At 33.9% G+C, this 22,317-nt stretch overlaps 4 protein-coding genes across 5 annotated transcripts; 3 read left to right on the top strand and 1 right to left on the bottom strand.

The window, feature by feature from the left end:
- The first annotated feature begins 640 nt into the window (after positions 1 to 640).
- Positions 641 to 2,295, top strand: LOC11441100 (60S ribosomal export protein NMD3). The gene has a single exon (XM_003610736.4). It carries the CDS (start codon positions 878 to 880, stop codon positions 1,877 to 1,879), a length of 1,002 nt encoding a protein of 333 aa, XP_003610784.1. The 5' UTR covers positions 641 to 877; the 3' UTR covers positions 1,880 to 2,295.
- A 7,128-nt stretch (positions 2,296 to 9,423) lies between these two features.
- Positions 9,424 to 11,609, top strand: LOC11441458 (uncharacterized protein At2g34160). Its single transcript, XM_003610735.4, has 5 exons — positions 9,424 to 10,001; positions 10,094 to 10,142; positions 10,924 to 10,986; positions 11,078 to 11,142; positions 11,241 to 11,609. Exons 1-5 carry the CDS (start codon positions 9,825 to 9,827, stop codon positions 11,301 to 11,303), a joined length of 417 nt encoding a protein of 138 aa, XP_003610783.1. The 5' UTR covers positions 9,424 to 9,824; the 3' UTR covers positions 11,304 to 11,609.
- A 2,343-nt stretch (positions 11,610 to 13,952) lies between these two features.
- On the top strand, positions 13,953 to 16,456 carry LOC11444212 (protein CDC73 homolog). 2 transcript variants are annotated; one of them, XM_024784066.2, is made up of 4 exons: positions 13,953 to 15,077; positions 15,179 to 15,261; positions 15,351 to 15,472; positions 16,118 to 16,456. In XM_024784066.2, exons 1-3 carry the CDS (start codon positions 14,057 to 14,059, stop codon positions 15,441 to 15,443), a joined length of 1,197 nt encoding a protein of 398 aa, XP_024639834.1. In that variant the 5' UTR covers positions 13,953 to 14,056; the 3' UTR covers positions 15,444 to 15,472; positions 16,118 to 16,456. The 2 variants fall into 2 exon arrangements, with proteins under 2 accessions (XP_024639834.1, XP_003610782.1); XM_003610734.4 differs by lacking the exon at positions 16,118 to 16,456 and having other exon boundaries at positions 13,954 to 15,077; positions 15,351 to 15,947.
- Positions 16,457 to 17,601: 1,145 nt separating this feature from the next.
- LOC11444742 (non-specific lipid transfer protein GPI-anchored 5) lies at positions 17,602 to 18,874 on the bottom strand. Its single transcript, XM_003610733.4, has 3 exons — positions 18,349 to 18,874; positions 18,040 to 18,102; positions 17,602 to 17,938 (listed from the first exon to the last, which is right to left on the bottom strand). Exons 1-3 carry the CDS (start codon positions 18,674 to 18,676, stop codon positions 17,823 to 17,825), a joined length of 507 nt encoding a protein of 168 aa, XP_003610781.1. The 5' UTR covers positions 18,677 to 18,874; the 3' UTR covers positions 17,602 to 17,822.
- Positions 18,875 to 22,317: the final 3,443 nt, after the last annotated feature.

Below are 22,317 nucleotides of genomic sequence, written 5' to 3'. Positions count from 1 at the left end.
TTTTTACATCTTGAGTTTTTATCAAAAAAATCTTGATAATTGTGGTTCAATTTTTTGATTTTTTTTGTTAAATTAAAAATATTTAAAATTTCGATAATTGCTTATGTAATGTCACATCCAAACACTTCAATTTATGTAAGTACTTTTTAGTGTACATATCCAAACATAAATAATTTATCAAATATAAGAGCTTATGATGTAAGCTCTAATGTTATAAGCCATAATGCTATAAGCATCTATATAAGTTGTTTATCCAAACGAGGCCTATATCAACTAGCGAATACGACACACAGTTGTTTTTTTTTTTTGAAGGATACGACACACAATTGTTAAAACACCATAATTAAATGGAGAAAATTTAGGTACAATTCCTTAGCTGCTTTTCGTATGGTTCTTAATTAAAAATAAATATTTTTTTGGATATAATAAACTTTTAAAAAATTATGGATTTAAAAAAATCATGGTAAATTTAAGCATCTAAAGGAATTGTACTTAAGTTTTCTCCTAATTAAATAGTTGATGCTACAATTGAATACCAATAAAGACTCATGTTCTACGTAGAGGGCAAAGTTGAAAATATGAAAGTTGATAAGAATCACAGCAAAGTTTAAGTCCATGTAACCTCACGTACAAAGAGGGAACATTGGGAGCATGTAACCTCACCCATGAAGGCTTCCAACTAAAAGCTCAAGTCCATGTAACCTCATTTTTGCACGCTTATTTCTTATTGTACCCTTATTTTTATCCATCAATATATTTCTATTGGCCCAACATAAAAAAAAAAAAAACAAACAAATAAATAAATAGATAGAAAAGTGAGTTCTGCAGCGTATTGCAAATTGCAATTGGAAAAAAATTAGGTCAGAAAGTGTCGAAGATGGAGGAAGGATGGCGTGCTGTTGTGAATGTTCGTCAACAACATGTTTCTGAACTGCGTACTTTGTTTCATTTGGAGCAGGTCAGCGTTTGGAACCATCTTGGTATCGTTGGAAATTTTCGGAGAATCGAATACAACATCAATGAAGGTTTGTCTTTCTATTTCAATAGCTTATCTGATGCTGCGGAAGTTGTCAATCTTATAGTGGACATACTTCCTGCCCAGGTTCAGTGGAACAAGATTGATCCATACCTTTTTTCTGTTGAAATCGTCCCAATTTGCTGCGGGGATTTGATTATTCTGCCTAGTAATATTGCTGCTTCTTTAGGTCCAAATATTGGTCCTATTGTTATTTGTACTAGGGTTGCCAAAACATTTACTTTGCTTGATCCATTTACCTTGACCCACTGTTTCTTAAAGGCTGGTCAATACTGGGATGCACCCTTCACGCCTTCATTCTCTAGGCCTCAGTTAGTGGAATATGCTGTTCTCGGTATTGAGAAATTAGATGAGGAGGAGGAGGAGGAGGTGGAGGAGAATAAACAGAAGAAGAAGCTGGTTTTTAAGGATGAACATGATGAAGATGGTGATGCTTTTGCTACTTATACTGCTGCTGCCAAAAAATATCGTTTAGCTAATGCCATAGTTGCTCGTGTCAAAGATATTGGAAATAATAATCACACTTTTCAAATCAGGACTCATCTTGGTCGTATTTTAAAACCCGGTGACCATGCTCTTGGTTATGACCTGCCTGAAGGAGATCCCATTTTGATTACCAAGATTAGTTTTGCTAAAGAGGAGAATGGTAGAGTTGTTCCTGTTCAGGATAAGTGGGAATCTGGTTATCAACTCTTCTTAAAAGATCTACAACAAGACCCTAAACTCCTCTTCGACCAAAGAGCAATCTACCGAAATCCAACCTACTGCCATCCATCTGGCCCACTCTTCAGATCCCCCTTTTATAGACCTTTTTTTCCATTGGAGGATTTGCTTGATGGATGATGATCTACTTACAAGCTTAAACAAACATCACTTCTATTGATGTTTTGTTACTTCCAATAACAAAAACAAGGAAGATGCTTTTCATTTATTAGCTTTTTTATATTTGCTGTTTCTATTTCATGTTTATGTTTATTCCGATAACAAGAACAACTTACTTTGTTGCAATTTGCAATTTCTGTTTGATATTTATGTTTATTAGAACAAGTTATGTGTGTTGATCGTGCTTCCCAAACCATGCCTGTCATTATATTCGGCATATAAAGTTCCTTTCACCATTTACTTTCCTGTCTTCCATGCATGTGTTACACTAGGAATCTTACAGATGCAGGTAAGCAGCTAATATGCATTGGTTTGATCTTCTCTGCTATGTAAATATCTGTTTCGTAAATTTTAAACAGTTGTTTGTTTGTGGTATAGTACTACCTTTTATATGGATTCGTTCATGTGCTGGATGGATGTAAATATTTTGTGGATCTGTTTTTATTATATTGTTTGTTATAAACAAATAGTTCACTCCATTTGTACTTGAGTTTTGATTAATCTAATACCTATCATACGAAGCAAAACTGGCAAACTATCTTTATAATTATTAGGAGATTTTCAACTCTACATAAATAGATTAAAGTATAGTGTGGCTGCTTCTCATATGCGTCCTTTCTTTCATTTGCTGAAGCATGGTGCCAATTGCTACTGTTAGAATCAAACTCATGGATCAAGGTATTGACTACTTTTTCTGTAGTCAACGTCATGCTCAAAAGCAGTTTGTGCATTTTATAAAGGAACTAGTTCCTGGCCGCGAAGAATCTCTTTAAGATAAACAACTTGTTTTTCTCATGATACATTTGTCTGTCAATTATGAGATTGCTGAATTTGCTGATTGCATTTATACGACATTTTGAGATGTTCAGTTATATCATTATAGGCTACTCAAGTTGTTACAACACGAGCTTGAAAATTATTGTCTCAAACCCCTTCTCAATCTCTCTATACAATCCTGTCTCAAAGCCTTAGGGATGCAGATTTTGCAGCAAAACTGGCTGGTTTATACAACTCTTGCAATCAAACATGGCTAGTTTTACTTCTTTTCACTTGGAATTAGTAGACTAAAGTGGCACCAAACTGTGTATTAATGTGTGATATTTACAGCTTCACCATACTGCTCTAAAAGTCTGTTATGCAGAAAAGTGTGATATTACGATAGTGACTAAAATGACTAACAGAGTGTAGAGAGGAGGATTAAACGTTGTTTTCGTTTGATTGGGGACTAGTGTGGCAACATCTTACACTTTTAAAATGACTAAAATGGTGCTTTGCTCTTTTATTAAATAAGTCAATATCTTCTAATATGCAATGCTTATATTGTTATACAATTTCTTGAAGTATACGTGCAAGTACTTGTGGGATGCAATAAATGGATTTTGACCTAGTCTCTTTGATGAAATGTTTGGTAGTTAGGACTATTACTATTAAACGTATTAGGTGGTTAAGACAAAATTTTAACTATTTAACGTATTAGTACTCTCAAATCATACAAGAATTTTCCAGCAGACACAGCTGCAACAACTCCTTTGTCTTAAGCAATTGAAGAAAGTGCAATATGGGGAAGAAGGAAAGCATAAGCTCCATTGGTGTCGTTTCCAATTTCATGTCGACAACAAAGAAATTATGTGTGTAGCCGCAGACATAGAGTGAGTGAGAAAGGAACCATCCATGTGCTATGCAATGCACATAACCAAGTCAGCTACAGCATGGTCTTCAACACATACACATAGCAGCAAAACATTCCCTCGGCTAACTAAGCTTAAGAACAGTTAATTACAAAGACCTGATCTTGAAGTTTAAATAAATCATTATTCACAAGGATCCCTCTTCACACAAGTCCAACCCTGAATGATTGTTAACTTAACAATGGCCGGACATCGAACAGTTGCTTGCTACACTTACCATTTTAAGTTCTGCAAAGAGAAGAATCACAAGACTAATAATAGTATGACCTGTAGGTCTTGCTGTTAAAATAATGAAAAGGATACTGAACAAATCGATGTACAACATTATTCATTCAACTCAACCGGGCATATATAAGATGAGTATCTAAGTATACAAGATGCATCATTCAGCTTACATGCATCTTCAAGAAACACAAAACCTCCTTGAGTTGGGTTAGCAATGATTCTCTGCAAATATGTTTGTCATGTACGCTCAAAAAATAGACAAAAGCTTTTTTTTTTTCTTTTTTTTTTTTTTGAAACGGCAAATATTATTAATCCGAAAACTCTCGCAAGACGCAAAGAGACGGTGGCAATAAAAACAAAGATGCCACATATAGGCGGAACATCACCCCAAAGACCCAAAGACATAACCTATAGAAAACAATTGATCTCTAGAACCACAAAAACAAACAATCACAACACTACAGAGGCTTGAGTTATGGCTCTGAAATCCAATTATGAACCATCAAAATTCAACCCCTTAGCACCGCCTCCAATAGACCAGCAAAGCTGCCACCAAAGAGGCCAGACCTTCCTCAAAAAACCGGCTACACGACACAACAAAACTTGCTGGACTGTCATGACAGCATCGCTGCCAGTGAGCAGCCAACACCACTGGACCAAAAAAACAAAAGGAGGCAGCAGCTCATTAACGTGCTAAGCAATCCCGCGGACTCCAACTCCACTCATAAAACATACACGCCGGAGTTGTGGTTCGGCTAAGCATCCACCTCCAAGTCATTACCTTCACCTCCTCCACGAGCTCTTCCCAAGTTACAATGACATTATTGAAGATCCGGTCGTTTCTCGCTTTCCATAACACCCAAATTCCCGCCTCCCAAATCAAACGCAAACCTTTCCGCACCTTTTTATTCAAATTCCCCCCGCTCCAACATTCCCAATGAATAAACAAATTTGGCGGCATTACAAAGTTCAAATTAAGCCACATCATCAAATTCAACCAAACATTCCTTGCAAAGTCAAAATGAAGGAAGAGGTGCAAAGAAGATTCAGCCAACTCCCCACACCAAACACAATTATTACCAACATCATTAGGTAAACAATTCCGTTTTTCCAAATTAACACGCGAAGGGATTCAATCAAGGAGAGCCTTCCAAACAAAAGCACTCACCTTGGAAGGAGCCCCGGTCTTCCAAATTTGGCGAAACACCCTCCTCTCCCCTACCGGACGGGTAACTTCCAAAACCTCTCTCCCTTCCAATTTTGAATACATAGACTTTACCGAGAAGAAGTGATCACTTTCCAACTTCCACCTCCAAGAGTCTTCAACTTCACTCCCCACAAAACCTTCCAAATCTCCTAACAACTCCGTTAAAAGATTATCTTCCCACACAAAAAGAGACCTTCTCCAATTAAAAGCCCACCACCAAATCTTTCCACCACCGCGATGCATTCCTTGGCAACAAATCCTCTCCATCCACCAACAACTCTCCCACCTTTTCACCATATCTTTCCACTAAAGCGGTCCTCCATAGAGCTTCATGATCTTGCAATAACCTCCATCTCCATTTCGCAAGGAGACTCAAATTACCCTACAAACATCCCTAACACCTAAACCTCCAACTTCTCTAGGTTGACACACTACCCTCCAACTTACCCAAATAATTTTCCTTCCCCCTTCCATGCCACCCCAAAGAAACTCCTTTTGGATTCTAACTATCTTTTTTGCCACACAAGCCGGCATTTTAAAGAAAGAGAGATAGAATATAGGAATCACATTCAAGACGGAATTAAGGAGGACTATTCTTCCGCCAAGACTAAGAAATCTATTTCCCCAAGAGGACAATTTTTTGGAAAACTTGTCCAACAAAGGATCCCAATTGGTAGCCCTAGCCGGATTCCCCCCCACCGGTAAGCCCAAATACATGAACGGCAAACTACCTTGCGCACAATTCAAAAAATTACACGCCATATCCATAAACACCGGCGCCACATTAATCCCCATCAAACTACTTTTAAAGAAATTAATCTTCAACCCGGAGGCCAATTCAAAACCCCTCAACAAAGCCTTCAATGTCCACAAATTATCTACCGTTGCTTTCCCCACACAAATAGTATCATCGACATATTGTAGATGAGAATAAACCTTCCCATCCTCTTTAAATTTGAAACCTTGAAAGAGATTGAGGCGTACCGCATTGGACATTAAGCCACTAAAGCCTTCGGCCACCAAAAGAAAAAGGAAAGGTGCAAGAGGATCTCCTTGTTTCAACCCTCTTTGAATATTAATCTCCTCCGTTGGACTTCCATTCACAAGGATAGACATACTTCCCCCACACACACAAGCCTTCATCCACTCTATCCATTTAGCACAAAAACCCACTCTCCGCATCATATAAACCAAAAAGTTCCAATCTACCGAATCATATGCCTTTTCAAAATCCACCTTAAGAATCAAACATTCTTCATTCGACTTCTTAGCAAAGTCAACAATTTCATTAATTACCAAAACTCCATCCGCTAAGTTCCTACCTTTCAAAAAGCCGATTGATTATGAGAAATAATTGGACACATCACCCTTGCCAACCTCCTTGCAAGAACCTTCGCCAAAAGTTTAAAAAGACACCCTAATAAAGAAATAGGGCGGAAATCTTTCAACTCCATTGGCGAATTGATTTTAGGAATTAAAGTAACAAAGTAAGCCAACATTGCCTTAGAAAGCCTCCCATTACCATGAAATTGATCGAACATAATTCTAATCTCGCCCTTGATTAAGTACCAAAACTTCTTTACAAAAGCAAAATTGAACCCATTCGGACCCGGACTTTTATCACCATCACAATCCTCATTTTGAAGAAATCAATCTCATTTTGATGGCATCCACCGAGTCACATTCGTCGTATATTGGCAAATAAAATCACTCTAATTTAGGTACCTATGAATTATATGTCTAAGAAATGAATTAATTATATACAAAAATGATTACAAACATATATACACATCAAAACATGAATAAATTAATCAAAAGATCATAGATATAAAAATAATTAATCTTAGTGTTACAATGGCAACAAAAAAAAAAATAACACAATTAATCAAAATCTTTCATGGAATAATTACAAATGGGAAGCAGACACAAATAAAACAAAATCTTACAAAAATATTGTAACAAGAAGCAAAATCTTACATTGTAACAAGAAGCAAATTCAATAAGACATTGTAACAAGAAGCAAAAATATACTAACAAGAAGCAAAATCTTACAATGTCATAAATTGTAAGACATTGCTTAATCTTTCAATGAAAAAAATATTTTTCATTGATTAATTGTTTTTTGCCTTTTTTGGATTGTAAACTTTTGATCCCTTAAATTATTTTTAAATTTTATTTTAGTGCCTTAAATTATTTCCCTTCCGTTTTGGTTCATAAATTTACAACCATTAGACATTTCGGAGTCTTAATTTTTTTTTTCTTTCCATTTTAATCTCTTAAGTTTTTTTTTTAAAAAGTTAAAATGGAATTTATTAAGATAGCAATAAATCTTAACCAGCACAAGCAGTGTCTAGGCTAGGAGTCTTACAGTAGCAACAAATAAAGGATGATGGGAAGCCCCCAATGAAAAATCCAAACCTATAAGAAACGCCTCCTAACAAATGGCTATCTCCGAAATCAATAAATAGAAACACCAAAACAAAGCTAACACCACGATCAACGAAACAACATAAACAAAATCCTCAAGCATCGTCACAACTGCCACAAAAACAACTTCTACCACCCACATTCCGCTGCTCGCACATAACCCCTGAACACCAACTTAAAAATCTACACCACAACCAACAACCTTTGAAAAACAGTCGGAAAAAAACCCCAAACACCACCATTAGCTCTCCTAAGCACCTTCATCCAAAACACACCTCATAAACAACCGCAAAAATCAACCAAAAATTGTTGTACCATCACCAAAAACCACCACAAACACCACCACAAAAATCAACTCCATTACCACCACCGTCACCAAAAATAACCATTGACCATCACAAAAATCACTATTAACCTCCATTTTAATCTCTTAAGTTAAGTGACAAACTACCATTAAAATGGAGATTAAAAAACTCCATTTTCATCTCTTAAGTTAAGTGACAAACATTTGTAATTTATAGAATCAAAATGAAACAAAAAAAATAATTAATAAAACAAAGTGTCTATTATTTACTATAACTTTTATTTTTTATTTTTTGAGGAATATTATTTACTATATAACTTAAGAAACTAAAAATAAATTGAAAAAAACGAATTGATCACACTAAAAATTATCTACATATATTTTTGTTCTTTTTTTTTTTTAACACAGAAAAGACACGCGTCCTTTGGGGTGTGTTTGGTTTAGAAGAGAAGTTGTGAAGAGAGAAATAGGTGAGAGAGAAGTTAGTAAGAGAGAAAAATGTGAGAAATAGAGTAGATTTGATGTATAGTTTGGTATAAGAGAAAGAGAGAAGAAATAGAGAAGAGAGAAGTGTTGGTTATTTTTAAAAATACTAAAATACCCCTGATTTTTTAAATCCCAAATCACTTTAATTTAAAAAATAATACAAGAAATTCATCAATGTTTAATTAAAAATAATACAAGAAATTCATCGATGGGCATCCACACTTCATTTCCCAATCATCTATTCCCTTCTCCACCTTCAGATATATGAAAAATTCAGCTCACTATTCTACACAGACCTTCCCTTCCTCCAATTCAACTCACTCTTTTGTGAGGTTTTAGCTATTTTATGTTGTTATGTTATAGGAGAGTAGAGGCTGCAATTTTTTTATGTAATTTGTGATTGCTAGTGTGGGGCTTAGGCGTTAATTTTTCAGCCTTGCTTGTGTTTCTTCTGTTCCTGTGTACTTGTGGCTTTTGCCAAGCACAACATCTCAGCTTGTGATGTTTTTGCTATTGGAATAAATTTTGGCTATTTTAAAAAAAGTTCAATTCACTCTTTGATATATAGATATGATTATGATACTTGCCATGTATCAAAGAAAAGGAAATGGATTATAGATCTGATTATGTAGCAAATGAATAATATAAGTTTTAATTTGGCTTAATTACTCTTTTGGTCCCATAACTTATTTTTTGGTTTCGTTTTGATCCCTTAACTATTAAAAGTTTCGTTTTGGTCCCTTAACTTATTTTTTGGTTTCGTTTTGGTCCCTTAACTATTAAAAGTTTCGTTTTGGTCCCTTAACTTATTTTTTGGTTTCGTTTTGGTCACTTAACTTTTTTTTTTATTTCGTTTTGGTCCTTAACTCTAATACATTCATCCTAACATAAAGGACCAAAGTGGTTGACGGAGGAAGAGTTAAGGGACCAAAACGAAACCAAAAAATAAGTTAAGGGACCAAAACGAAACTTTTAATAGTTAAGGGACCAAAACGAAACCAAAAAATAAGTTAAGGGACCAAAATGAAACTTTTAATAGTTAAGGGACCAAAACGAAACCAAAAAATAAGTTAAGGGACCAAAAGAGTAATTAAGCCTTTTAATTTTGATGTTGCCATCCATAGCTGATGTAGAAGGTAAGGGTAAAAAAGGAAAAAAAAAAGAAAAATAGAACTTCTCTCGTCTTTCTTCGCAAGTTTGAAGGGAAAAGCAAAAGCGTGGGACCCACACCAATTTAGCATCTCTCGCCTATTTCTATGGTCTTCCAAACAAGAGAAGTTGGCATTCTCTCTTCAATTTCTCTCTCACCAACTTCGCTCTTCTCTTTTTCACCTCAACCAAACACAGGGTGATTACTTAACAGAGCAAAGCGAGATTCCATTCCGTTTCAACTAACAAAAAACGGTTACAGAGAAAGGACACGCGTCACTTTATGATTGCTTAACAGTCTCTATAAAACCGTTCCCGTAGCTTCTATCTTCTCAAAGAAGCTTCTGAAATTTGAGAGTAATAACGAACCGCGAAAATTTTCCCGCTCAGAAAAAGAAACAGAGAAATCTCGAAGAAACAATGGAAGCGATTGCAGTTCTAACCGCCGGTGAGATGAAAGAAGCGATTGCAGTTCTAACCGGTGCGACGAAGAATGTGAAGATCAATGGCGGCGAGATCGAGAAAGAGAAGAAGATCTATCGTATTCAAGTTTCCAAGACTAAGAAGCCACTCTTCTTCTACCTTAACATCGCTAAGGTAATTAGGTTTTCGATTTTGATTAAATCGCCGTTTCTTCATTTCGTTTTTTTCATTTCTGATTATGGATTTCGTGTTTCTTTCTGATTCAGAAACACTTGAAGCTGGATAATGATGTTGAGCTCTGTGCTTTGGGAACTGGTATAATTTTCTTTAATCCTTTTAAGATAAAAACTCCTTTACTTGATTCTGTTCGGTTTAAGCGTTGTTCTTGATTATGTAATTAATAAGCTGAATTTTTTAGATAAAAACTCCTTTACTTGATTCTGTTCGGTTTAAGCGTTGTTCTTGATTATGTAATTGATAAGCTGAAATTTTGAGATAAAAACTCATTTACTTGATTCTGATTCGGTTTAAGCGTTGTTCTTGATTATGTAACTGATAAGCTGAAATTTTAGGGTAAAAACTCAATTGATAACTGATTTAATTGCATACATATGATTGCATTTATGAAAATTGTTTTTAATCAGTTCGGTTACATATTTTTTCATCAACTAGTATTAATTAATTAATTAATTAATCTGGAAAATTAAATATGAGAATTGTATGTATTGTGAATTTCTTTAAGTTTTATGTGATTTGAGTTTCTTGAAATTAATAACTGATTTTCTTTGATCCTTATACTTTCCGTTAATTTATAGATAGATATTAGATTCTGATTAGGTTCATATATGAAAATTTAATTTTGAACAGTAACTTTATTCTTGATTCATATATGAAAATTGTTTTCAATCTGATTTTTGTTTGTTTTTCTTGCAAATTAAATTTAAAAACTGTATGTGTATTGTGCATTATTTAATTAATTTTTATGTGATTTGAGTTTCTCGACTTTAGAATAACTAATTCTTCAGTGTGTGATATTGGAAATTATGAAGGTTTTTTTCTTTTGTTTTTCTAACTTTGTTTTTGAATTAAATTCCAGCTATTCCAACTATCATACTCATCTCTGAGATTTTGAAACGCAATGGATGGGCAATTGAGAAAAGTAAGATTACCTCTCTAATCCTTGGAAAGGTTTCCAAAATCAACTTGCTTATTTTTAAGTTTCTTTAATTATATATGAATGTTTGTCACAGGTGTAGAGGCATCCACTGTTGATGCAAAGGAAGGCAAAGAAGGTCGTGGAGCTCCAAAGGCTAAGGTTCTTCTTCTTACATTTTCCTGATTTCTGGATTATCACTTAATTGTGTTCAATTTGCTAGTAACAAGTAATTAATTATCTGGTACTGTTTTGTGCAGCTTGGTATTGTGCTGGGAAAGGCTAAGAGTGGTGACCAGAGTACTGATGCTTCCTCAGAGTAGTGGAACTGACAGGAGATGATGAAACTCTACTGCTTGTAGAGTACTGTGTGTAATAAACTGAATTTGTGGTGTAGAATGTAGATAGATATATGTTGGTGTTCTTTCATTCCTTAGTTTGTTTTCTCTTTTGTCTCGGGGGCCAATAAACCGTGCTGATGATAGCCCTTCTGAAAGTAGATTTTTGTGCAAAGCTATTGCAATTTTAGTCATGTAATAAACAAAGTATTCCTGTATGGATGTACATTCTCATGAGTCATAATAGTGTAAAAAGATTCTGGAGTTAATAAATGTTTTGCAATTTGGTTACTTTGAGTGCCAAAGTCTAGTAATCTGATGCTTTAATGTCATATTAGTGTAAAAATAAATGTTCTGCAATTTGGTTACTTTTAGTGCCAGAGTCTAGCAATCTGATGCTTTAATGTTAGCTTGTGCATGTATGTATCTGTGCATAATCAATATCAAAGAAGAATGTTGATTTATTTTTTATTTTTTTAAATAAGTGGCTAGCAAACAAAAATTATTTATACTGTTGGGCTAGTGCAGACTTGGAATCCAGGAAGCATGTCTAAATGCACATGAATGTGAAGAGAGAAAACAATTCAAAGGTGTTAATGTAGTTATCTGAGTTGAATTACATCAAGGCTTATATTTATTTTAATTTAATTTTCTTTCCATCATATGCATAGGAGAGGAGCTGAAGTCATTAAGGAATATCTGAGTAAATAACTATTTTGTTTTAAATTTGTAAGTGTATGACAGTTTGAGACATTAAAAACTTAAAAAATACCAAATTGCTCCCTCAAATTTAGTAACGTCATTAGATTTTTTTTTGTCAATAACATTACTGAAAATGTTAAATCATACCGTGAATTGTCTAACTATACTTGTTAAAAAACTTAAATTCTTTTGGGTAGACTTTGTCATCAATTTATGGTTTCAATGAAGAACATCCAATCCAATCCAATACATATAAAAGTTTGAAGTTTTTCTTTTTGGTCAAAAAGTTTGTAGTTTTTAATCAACATGAAATCTTCTTTTAGAATTTTGTGTGAAATAATAGTTGGGGGTGTCGTTTAATACAATACATCATCGTTTCTCAGGAAGCTAATTTTACGGATGAAACATTTTGATTAAACGTTAAATAATTTGGAGAGCAAGTTAATATTTATTATATTTCGGGTAAAATTGAAAGGAAAGATGGCAACTTATATAATTTTGATACAAATAAAATGGAGACAGATGAAAATTTATTGTATGGGGCATGGAAATTTATGGTTCAACCTATTCATAGTTCAGAGCGCTCAAACTCGTTTAATGAATAAAACAGACTTAGGTTTTTTGTATAAGTATATTATTAATTTTTTTTGTCAAGTAGCATAACGACCAGAAATTCATATCATAAGGTGAATGCATGAGGCGTTTGGGGTTCGAACCTCGACAACTGCATATATTACTATCAGAAATTTAGACTTTTAAAACAGATCCAACCTTTTATAAAAAAAAAAAAAAAAAAAACCAACCTATCCCTTTGAGAATATTCGATAAAATCGAAATGATACAGAAAACAGATTCAACCTATTTAAACAAACTGGGGGATGTATTGGATTAGGATTCTATGAGATTTTAAAAGACTTTTTAATTATGAAAAAATCTTGTGGTATTTAATCAAGATTTTTTGCAACTTAAAAAAAGTCTTGTGGTATTCAATCAAGACTCTTTGTCATTTTAAAAAAGTCTTGAGGTATTCAATCAAGACTTTTTATCACTTAAAAAAAGTCTTGTGGTATTCAAAATCATTCAAATTTCGAGGGATTGTTTAATAAATTGGATTTTGATGGATTTTGTGGGATTTTGTAGTGTAATTTTAACAAGAAAAAGTCTTTTATGAAAAGATGAGATTTCTTAAGATTGTTTTTCTTTTAAAAGTTACTATCTCTTTCTTCTCCTTCCTTTCTCTCTCTCTCTCTCTCTCTCTCTCTCTCTCTCTCTCTCTCTCATCCCCCCTTTGAGGTGAAATCGGTTTCTGGTAAAATTGGAAGGTTTAACGAGTTTGACTGAGTTAACACTCGGTAAACTCGTGTAACTCGACCGATTTGTAATGGCTGACACAATATTTTTTTTGAAAGATTTGTAAGTGCTGGCATAATTTTATATATGTACAATTGAATTTTATGGGAATAACATTTTTAACAAATAAAAAATGTGTATTGAGAATAATGTGTTAGAGTGTTTTTTAGTTCCTTAAAATCTTATAAAATCCATAAAATTCTTAAAATTTGAAAATCAATAGTAAAAGAATTTTTTATTGGTTTTTTTTTTTTTATTCAAACGCTAGAATTTATTTGTTCATTATTTTTATCAATCACGCTTGTAAGTTTGTTCTTTTTCCCCTAAAATTCATTGAATCCTTTGAAATTTTAAAATCACATAAAATCTTTTGAAATCCTTAAAAGTCAGTGTGATAAATCCCTTAAAATCTTAAGTGTATAAAGGCTTTTATATAAAAAGTCTTTTAAAATCTCACAGAATCAATACAATCTCACACAATCTTTTAAAATCTTAAAGACTTATTTTATTAAAATAGTTTTTTAAAATTCTAATCCATTACACCCCAAAGTTTCCTTATATATGCAAAGTGATTATTACTACTTTACTACTAGTTGGGTGAGTAAGTAAGCTGAGGTAACATACTAACAAAAGAATTAAAAAAAGCAGTCGTGGGTGGTGGTGGTGGTGGCGCACGGCAGCACAAGATGAATCCGATGAGAATGAGAATGGATCCCTTAACCCTCCTCCGTGATTTCACCATTAGAGGCGACTTAGACAAAATCGTTCGTCTCAACGGCAACTTCCGTTTCGGCGAAGATTACACCTTCCCCTGTTCTCTCGAAACCGCTTATCGTTCCACAAAGGGAAACCGCTACACTCTTGAAACCCTAGTTCACTACATCAAAAATCATCACCTCAAACACACCGAGTATTTTCAAAATACTTTAGCTCTTGGAATTCCCTCTGTTACCCTCCCCGATCGTAAACCAATTCTTAATTATCTTCAAGGTATTCTCTCCACCACCGATTCAATTGAATATCTCCCCGAACAGCCTTCGATCCCCGATGAACCTTCTTCTCATCAACAACACTCTCAATTTCCTAATTCAGATGAAATCATCACTGAATTAGAATCACCACCGTTGGATTTCATATCAATGATTAGAACAGCTGAGAAGCCACTCAAGGATCGTGAATCTTTACTCGAGTGTAAGAATCGTGATTTTTACAGCGTGTTAGTTGCTGCTACTAAACGAGAAGAGGAGCGTCAGAGGGCGGAGTCTCATCAAAGGAAAGACGGTTTAGTTGCTAAGAGTAGGTTGTTGGGAAGTGCTGATGATTTTGGTGGTGATGAAATGGGATATGATCATCAAACACCGAAACCTAAAATGCATCTTAAAATCGGGGAAGGTGTTCCAATTATTTTGGTTCCGAGTGCTTTTCAGACACTTATTACTATCTATAATGTTAAGGATTTTTTGGAAGATGGGGTTTATGTACCTACTGATGTTAAGGTTAAAGCGATGAAAGGTGCTAAGCCGGATTGTGTTACTGTTCAGAAGAAGCTTAGTAGGGATAGAGCTGTTACTGCTTATGAAGTTAGGGATAAGCCTTCTGCACTTAAACCCGAGGATTGGGATCGTGTTGTCGCGGTTTTTGTCTTGGGAAAGGATTGGCAGTTCAAGGATTGGCCTTTTAAGGATCATGTCGAGATTTTCAATAAAAGTTGGTTATTCTTTCTGTTTTATTTTGATTGTTTTTTTAAATGCAAACCACAATTTTCTTAGGTCATTGTAATTTAGTATAACCCTTTTGAATTGTTGCAGTTACTGGATTTTTTATGCGGTTTGAAGATGATAGTATAGAGTCAGCAAAGACTGTCAAGCAGTGGAATGTGAAGATTATCTCGGTGGGTTGCTTGCTTGTCCTAACTACTGCTATGCTTTCTTTCTGTCTTTCCAGTTTTTAACTTGCACTGAAATCTAACTATGCTTTCAGATTAGCAAGAACAAGCGGCATCAAGACAGGGCTGCGGCATTGGAGGTGTGGGACAGACTGGAAGAATTTGTGCGCTCGCGATCACATTCTTGATTTGTACCACCATACTTTTAGCGATCACTGTACGTACTTTTGATTTTGAGCTCCTTGCATCCAAATATTGCAATATTTGGTGTCTTGTAATGTTTTATTGGATGATATGAGATAAGTAGTTCCAACTTTTAACAATGTAGTATTTTGTAAAATTAGGGCTGTCCTGTCACTAATATCCTTTTTGTGTGCGAAAGATTGATATGCTATTTCACCATGCAAGGGATGGAAGTTTTTCAATCATAACAAATTCTTGAGTTGTTCAGTGTCTCTAAGTTTATACTGCCAAAGTTCTTGTCCATATAAGATTAGTTTTCATGCACATTTGGAACATTTGGCTTTACTTGAACTTTTGTTTTTTATCAGTAATTGAAGGATGTAGAGACTGTTGAATGAGAGCTTTAGAATATTGTTTGGAGTATTTATTTTGTTATTAGTGTCTCTGTAACTTACACGACGGACATTTAGTCCTTTCCCGTCATAATCAGATGTGGTTTGAGAGATATCCATATGTGGCCGTGCCTGTTTTGCTACCTCATTAATACAGTTTTGGTGCGCTGCTTTTTTTTGTATACCTTCATTCCTCATTGGTTTAGCTTACATTGCACTGCATAGGATTCCTCGTTAATTCCGTTTTGGTGCGCTGCTTTATTTTGTATACCTTCAATTGAATGTAGGACGTCTTAGTTTGGCTTGAGTTCATCATTGGCAACTATTGGGAGGCTTAATCCTTAATGTGTAAATAAGATTCTATGGGCTAGGAAAATTAAAGAAGATTCTTTCATTCTATCCATGCCCAAGAAGATAATTTAGTTATAAAAAATTAGCAGAAAATTCTGGGCTAATGTCTTTATAGATACTTGGTCTACTTCTATGGGTGGAAGCTTAGTGTATATATATAGAGATCACTATATGTAATTTTGATATTGAGCTCTTTGTACCAAATTTTTGCAATTTCTGTTGTCTTGTGAATGTCATCGGATGATATAAGTACTTCCAAACTTGTAAAAATGAAGTATTTTGTAAAATTAGGGCTGTCCTTTTGCTGATATCCTTTATTGTGTGCAAAATATTAGTGGATGGAAAATTTTTCAATCGTAACAAATTCATGAGTTATGCTACACCTCTTCAAATTTATCCTACCAAAGTTGTTGTCATATTAGATTAGTTTTCATGCAACATTTAGCTTTACTAGAACTCATGTTTTTATCAGTAACTGTAGGATACAGAGACTGTTAAATGAGAGTTATCGAATGTTCTTCAAAGTATTTGGTTTGTTATTCGTGTCTTTGTCGCTTTCATGTCGGTCATTTAATCTTTTCCTGTCTTCGCCAGACAGTAGTTTGAAAGATATCCATATGTGGTTGTACATTATGTGTTTCCTCATTTATGCAGTTTTGGTGTGCTGCCTCTCTCTCTTTCTCTCCCTTTTTTACTGTAGTAGATGCACTTGTTATTCAGTGGTTTAGCTTGCTGTTACCACTACATAGGGTTCCCCTAATTGAAGCCTTTGTTTTATGGAAGGTCAAATGCTCTTACCTTGATAAACAATTAATTGAATGTAGGACCTGTTAATTTGGGAATTCTTGGGAGGAATAATCATTAATGTGAAAATGAGATTCTTTCATTCCTACTAATTCCTAAGAAGATAGTTTAGTAAGAAAATAAGCAGAAAATTCTGGGCTAATGGCTTTTAGATACTTGGTCTACTTCTACTGGGTGGTAGATCAGTGTCCATACTCATAAGTCACGACAAATTCGTGATCACCAGAGATTACCTTTAATTTTGTTACGTTTTACTTCTGCTACCACATGATATTCATTTTGGTAAAGCCGTAACATAACGGTTAAATGAAGAAACTTCAAGATATTATAGCATGCTTCCTGTGAGTCCCAATCTTCAAATTAGAATGAACATTAGACATATAGTTCCTTCTGATTAGTGGTTTCTCAGTTTTCCATTGATTAATCAATCTTTATTTTATTAAAATCGTTGAAAAAGTATCCATGTTTGAGGGATTTAGTGGTTGTTATTTCTGATATGTTAAATAATCTCAGTTTCAAGTCATAGTTGACTAACTACTTCCTTTCACAGCGCTGCAAAGTACTGCATGGCTGCACCATTTTTTTTCTCTTTCAGTGGTTGTAATAAAAACCATGATAACACACAAATTTCAATCCATGTTTTATTGATAAAGGAGAGAATAAAGACTTCTCATAATACAAAATCACGTAACCCAATAGAGGTCGCAAAATGAATAGACTGAACCCTTCAACACAAGGGACTTTGACAATATATGATTAAACTACAACAATCGACAATAACAAGCAAAAGAATAGCCATTTCAAATGGGAACCCAACTGATTAAAGAATCAGTATGTTCAGAAAACTGAGGCATAGGCTGCTGCCAAAATTAGAAACAGCGGAATTGACAGATTGATTGAATTTCCACTGGATGATCCATCACCGGTTGAGGGAGTGGATTTTGATCCGGTTCCTGCAAGTGAATTTCAACTTAAATGGTTAACATGGCCAAGGTTCAAATTGGATAATCAAGCTCTGAAGCATAACTAAATCACTTCCCCAATGTGTTAGTACCTGATGGAACTGAATTTGGAGACTCTGCTTCTGTTCCTGCTGGTGAGTCTGCTGGGGAAGCAGCTGTTGACAAAAACATATATTGTACGTTAGCAGAAAGATATAGTTTAGAATATGGGGTATGCTTATCTTTGCAAGTATAAACGTTCTCTTATAGTTTCTAATTTCTATTCATTGTAGTATAATGGTAGATATTTGCTTAGTATATCTCAAGGCGTGATATTCATACATAGGGTTGGAATTGGATGCACATATTTGTCGAGTTGAATTGTTTCTCAACCCAATCAAATAGAATTTTTGTTCTCTTACCATTAGTAGTTTTACACTGACTGGTGGGTGGGGTTTGCACCTTGCAAGCACCAGGCAAGGCCAGAGCCTGAGTTTGATTGATGCTGATTCCCAGTGACGATGCACCCCCGCCGAGAACCTGACATAGGCATAGTGGCTGTGAACTCACCACACTGGCAAGATTTGAGCAGCATCCTGAAGACGGGGTTGAGGAATTCCCTGTGATATAGTTAAGACAAGGTGACAGGCTGACTAACACATTTGTACAACTCGATTGCGCAGTAGCTCCAGCGCACATCATTGCGATTACAACCAAAACCAAATTCATATTCATTTTGCTGTGTGCCATTTGAATTATTTTATGCAAATGTGTTGAAAACCTTCGAATATTCTTTTTTGGGTTTTGTCTAAGATCTTTGTATACTCTGAAGACAATGATGGTTTTGGAAGAACAATGTCTAGGCTTTTGTAGAGTAAGGACGGAAGAAGCTGACAATAGTAAGTTGATGTGGGTGAACAACTCCTCCTACTATCTAACGAGATATATTTGGTATTACTATGATAAAAGGTATTTCAAGCCTTGATTATAGGACCCTTGATATATAATAATACTACTCCCATAAGCTTTAGTGGAAAATGAAAAAGATAAGTCGGTTAAACAGGTTACCAACTTTTGGCATCTGAGGTTAAGTGACCTCTATTATCTCTGTTTGTGATAGGATAGCTTTATTGTGTCAACGTAGAAGACTTTGAAAATATGACTTGAGGAGAAAAGAACCACGTATCTTTGGGGAGAGATAATATTATATATGCAACATTTAACAAGGAGGGGAAAGTAGAGAATGAACACGCCATTTTCTTCTAATTTACAGTAGTGTAATTAGCAGGAGATTGGTAAGCTAAACAATTTAAAATCCAAAAAAAAGAAAAAGGCATGGTAGACAGTAGTAGTCTAACAATTTTTTGCCTACTTCTATCAGATAATTTAACTAGCTGGATTGCGTCGAACTTTAGCCACTAAACACTTACGTCTTGAATTCTGCACATTACCCAAACAATTTCGCTCATTCCCAAAGTAAATGATCAAAATGCCCTTACATGAGTTAACTTACGCTACATTAGTTAACTCACGCTAATGTAAAATTTGCATGAGTTAACTCACGCTGCGTGTCTTAAGTCACGCAGAAAAAATACACACCAAAACCCAGCGTGAGTTAGGTTTGAAAATATTTGCTTGATCTTTATTACTTGCTGCTCCTCTCCTCTTCTCCATTCAATCTCTGTCTCTTTCTCATATAAATGTTTCAGATTTTTCATTCATGCTAATAACTTACTAGTACTATATACACTCCGTATCATCATCAATAAACCAACCTTTTCGATCATTTATTTTAATTTACTTGTTGAATGAAATTTGTAGAAAATAAGTAAATTAATTCACCTGATATATTTTCATTCTACCAAACCAACATGATATAATCATGAATTTTGTTCTCTAGTGTTTGTTTCCAGCTTCAGTTTCCTTTCCCTTTGATTGGGTTCTTTATCTCAGTTTCATTGACATTGGTTTGAGACTTTTATAGGATAAATTACCAACTCGATTTGAACTTTTGAGAAGAGGGTGTCATCCTTGATGAGCACTAGAGCTGTGTCTTTTGTTTTAAGGAAATTGAAACTGCAAGTGTAACTCACGTTTATTTTTATTTTTTTTTAATTTTAACTCACGCTGCGTGTTTTAACTCATGTTTAATTTTTTTAATTTACACTAGCGTGAGTTAACATGCGTAGAGGCATTTTGGTCATTTACTTTGGGAATGAGCGAAACTGTTTGGATAATGAGCATAATTCTTACGTCTTTTTTTCTTCTTCTTTTCTAATACCAAAAATTAAGTCTAAATAAAAACCAAAAACGTGTTTTGTAGAATTGATTTTATTTAAAAGTGAGTTGAACGCAAAGTGTTTTATTTTGAATATATTTATATAAAAGTAAGTTAAAAATAAATTTTAGTATTAGAATTACGTTTAGACGCAAAAGTTATAAATCTTAACTTTAAGTTAGAATCAATTTTAAAGAAAAATCAATTATATTCAGGGGGAAATGAAATATGTCATCGGAATTAATTTTGACTGCCCTAAACTTAGAACCAAACGTTGCTCATATTGAAATGAAAAAGCATGAGATGAATGCATCCTTTAGCCAAGTCCTCTTGTTACATACTCCCTCTGTCCTAAATTATAAACAAAAAACTTATTTTTTTTGTCCTAAATTATAAGCAAAAAAGACCAACTTTTATCATATTTAATAATGTTTTTCAAAAAATTATCTTTTCCAAAGAAAAATTAAATGCAAAGTGCATTCAATTTGCTTTTTTTTTTCTTTTCATTTTCTCTATAATCAACTACCAATGAAAATTGTTTTTACATATTCCTATAAAATTTATTTTAAAGATAACACAAAAAACTATGTTACAAACTACTATGGTTTAGTTTTCTTAAGAGTAAATAGTCAACTACCCCCCTGAAATTGTAAGTTTCGTCAATTACCCCCCTAAAATTAACAAAATGTCAATTACTCCCCTGAAATTGCACAACGTTAATCAATTTACTCCCTTCGTCAAATTTTTCTGTTAGTAAACATGACGTTTTGCAAATATCCCCCCTGAAGTTTTACACTTATGTGCAAAATGCCCCCCGAACTTGAAAATTTATATATTTTTTTCTTATCCTTAACTCAAAGATATTAAAGACAAGCAATTAACAGTTAACTTTAATACTTTACATGGCTCTTTCATTCTTAAAGGGGTCTGTTATTTTATTTTGTTTATGTTATGCCATTTGGTTGTTCAATTCTTCATAAATTATGACTTATTTAGACAGAGACACACCAATTCACAACAAAGTAAGCTAGAGACACTCATTCCTCATGAGTAATTAACTCTAACAGTTTCTTAAGATAAGTTTGAATAAAATTATCTTAAAAATTGAACTAAACATGCATTTTGCTAAAGTAATATGAAGTTATTAATTATGCGTTATTTTTAGAGGATATATTCTTATTTTAAGCTTAAATATTAAAGTTAACTGTTAATTGTTTGTCTTTAATATCTTTTGAATCAAGATAAGAAAAAAAACATATAAATTTTTAAGTTTGGGGGGCATTTTGCACATAAGTGCAAAACTTCAGGGGGGGTATTTGCAAAACTTCATGTTCACTGACAGAAGAATTTGACGGAGGGGGTAAATTGATTAACGTTGTGCAATTTCAGGGGGGTAATTGACATTTTGTTAATTTTAGGGGGGTAATTGAATAAACTTACAATTTCAGAAGGGTAATTGATTATTTATTCGTTTTCTTAATAAGTGTAATTTTATTTTTTTTTATAATATGAGACGGAGGGAGTAGCTTGGTATTTGTGGACCAAGCACTCTATCTAGAGGTAAAAAATGATTTGTGTAAGTATTTAAAATAAGTTTAAAGTGGAACTCAAAACAAATTTTTTAACCTACCGTGAAAATTACTTTAGCTAAATTGAGATTTAGAGATAAAATCAATTTTGTTTTAAAGCTCTAAATATCTGTTACTTTTATTAAAATTGAGTTAAAATTTAAAATAAAATAACTAATACCCTTATTTAAATAAAAAATACGAATACCTTCTTTAAATATAAAATACGAATACCTTCTACTAGGATTTGGTTATCCGCCACATCAACTGACATAATAAAGAATGATTTCACTTGACAATTGCCAACTGATTAATGATCAAATAAGCCAATAATTTTGTGACAACATAACAAGGTAGGATGTTTCATATGTCACTTGTGGAGCATAAACTGATTGGTTAAAATGGGGTCACAAGTCTATCAAAATGTCAAGGTTACATTCTTCAAAATCTTCATATCTGGTAGGTTAGTTAAGGTAGTTGTGTTTTTAAACCAACTTTGTAGCCACCTATTATTTTCCACCATTTTTATCTATAAAATTCCATTC

The sequence above is a fragment of the Medicago truncatula genome, chromosome 5 (genome assembly GCF_003473485.1).
Source record: "Medicago truncatula cultivar Jemalong A17 chromosome 5, MtrunA17r5.0-ANR, whole genome shotgun sequence".
Classification (NCBI taxonomy): Eukaryota; Viridiplantae; Streptophyta; class Magnoliopsida; order Fabales; family Fabaceae; genus Medicago; species Medicago truncatula.
This window is presented reverse-complemented; position numbering and strand designations above follow the sequence as displayed.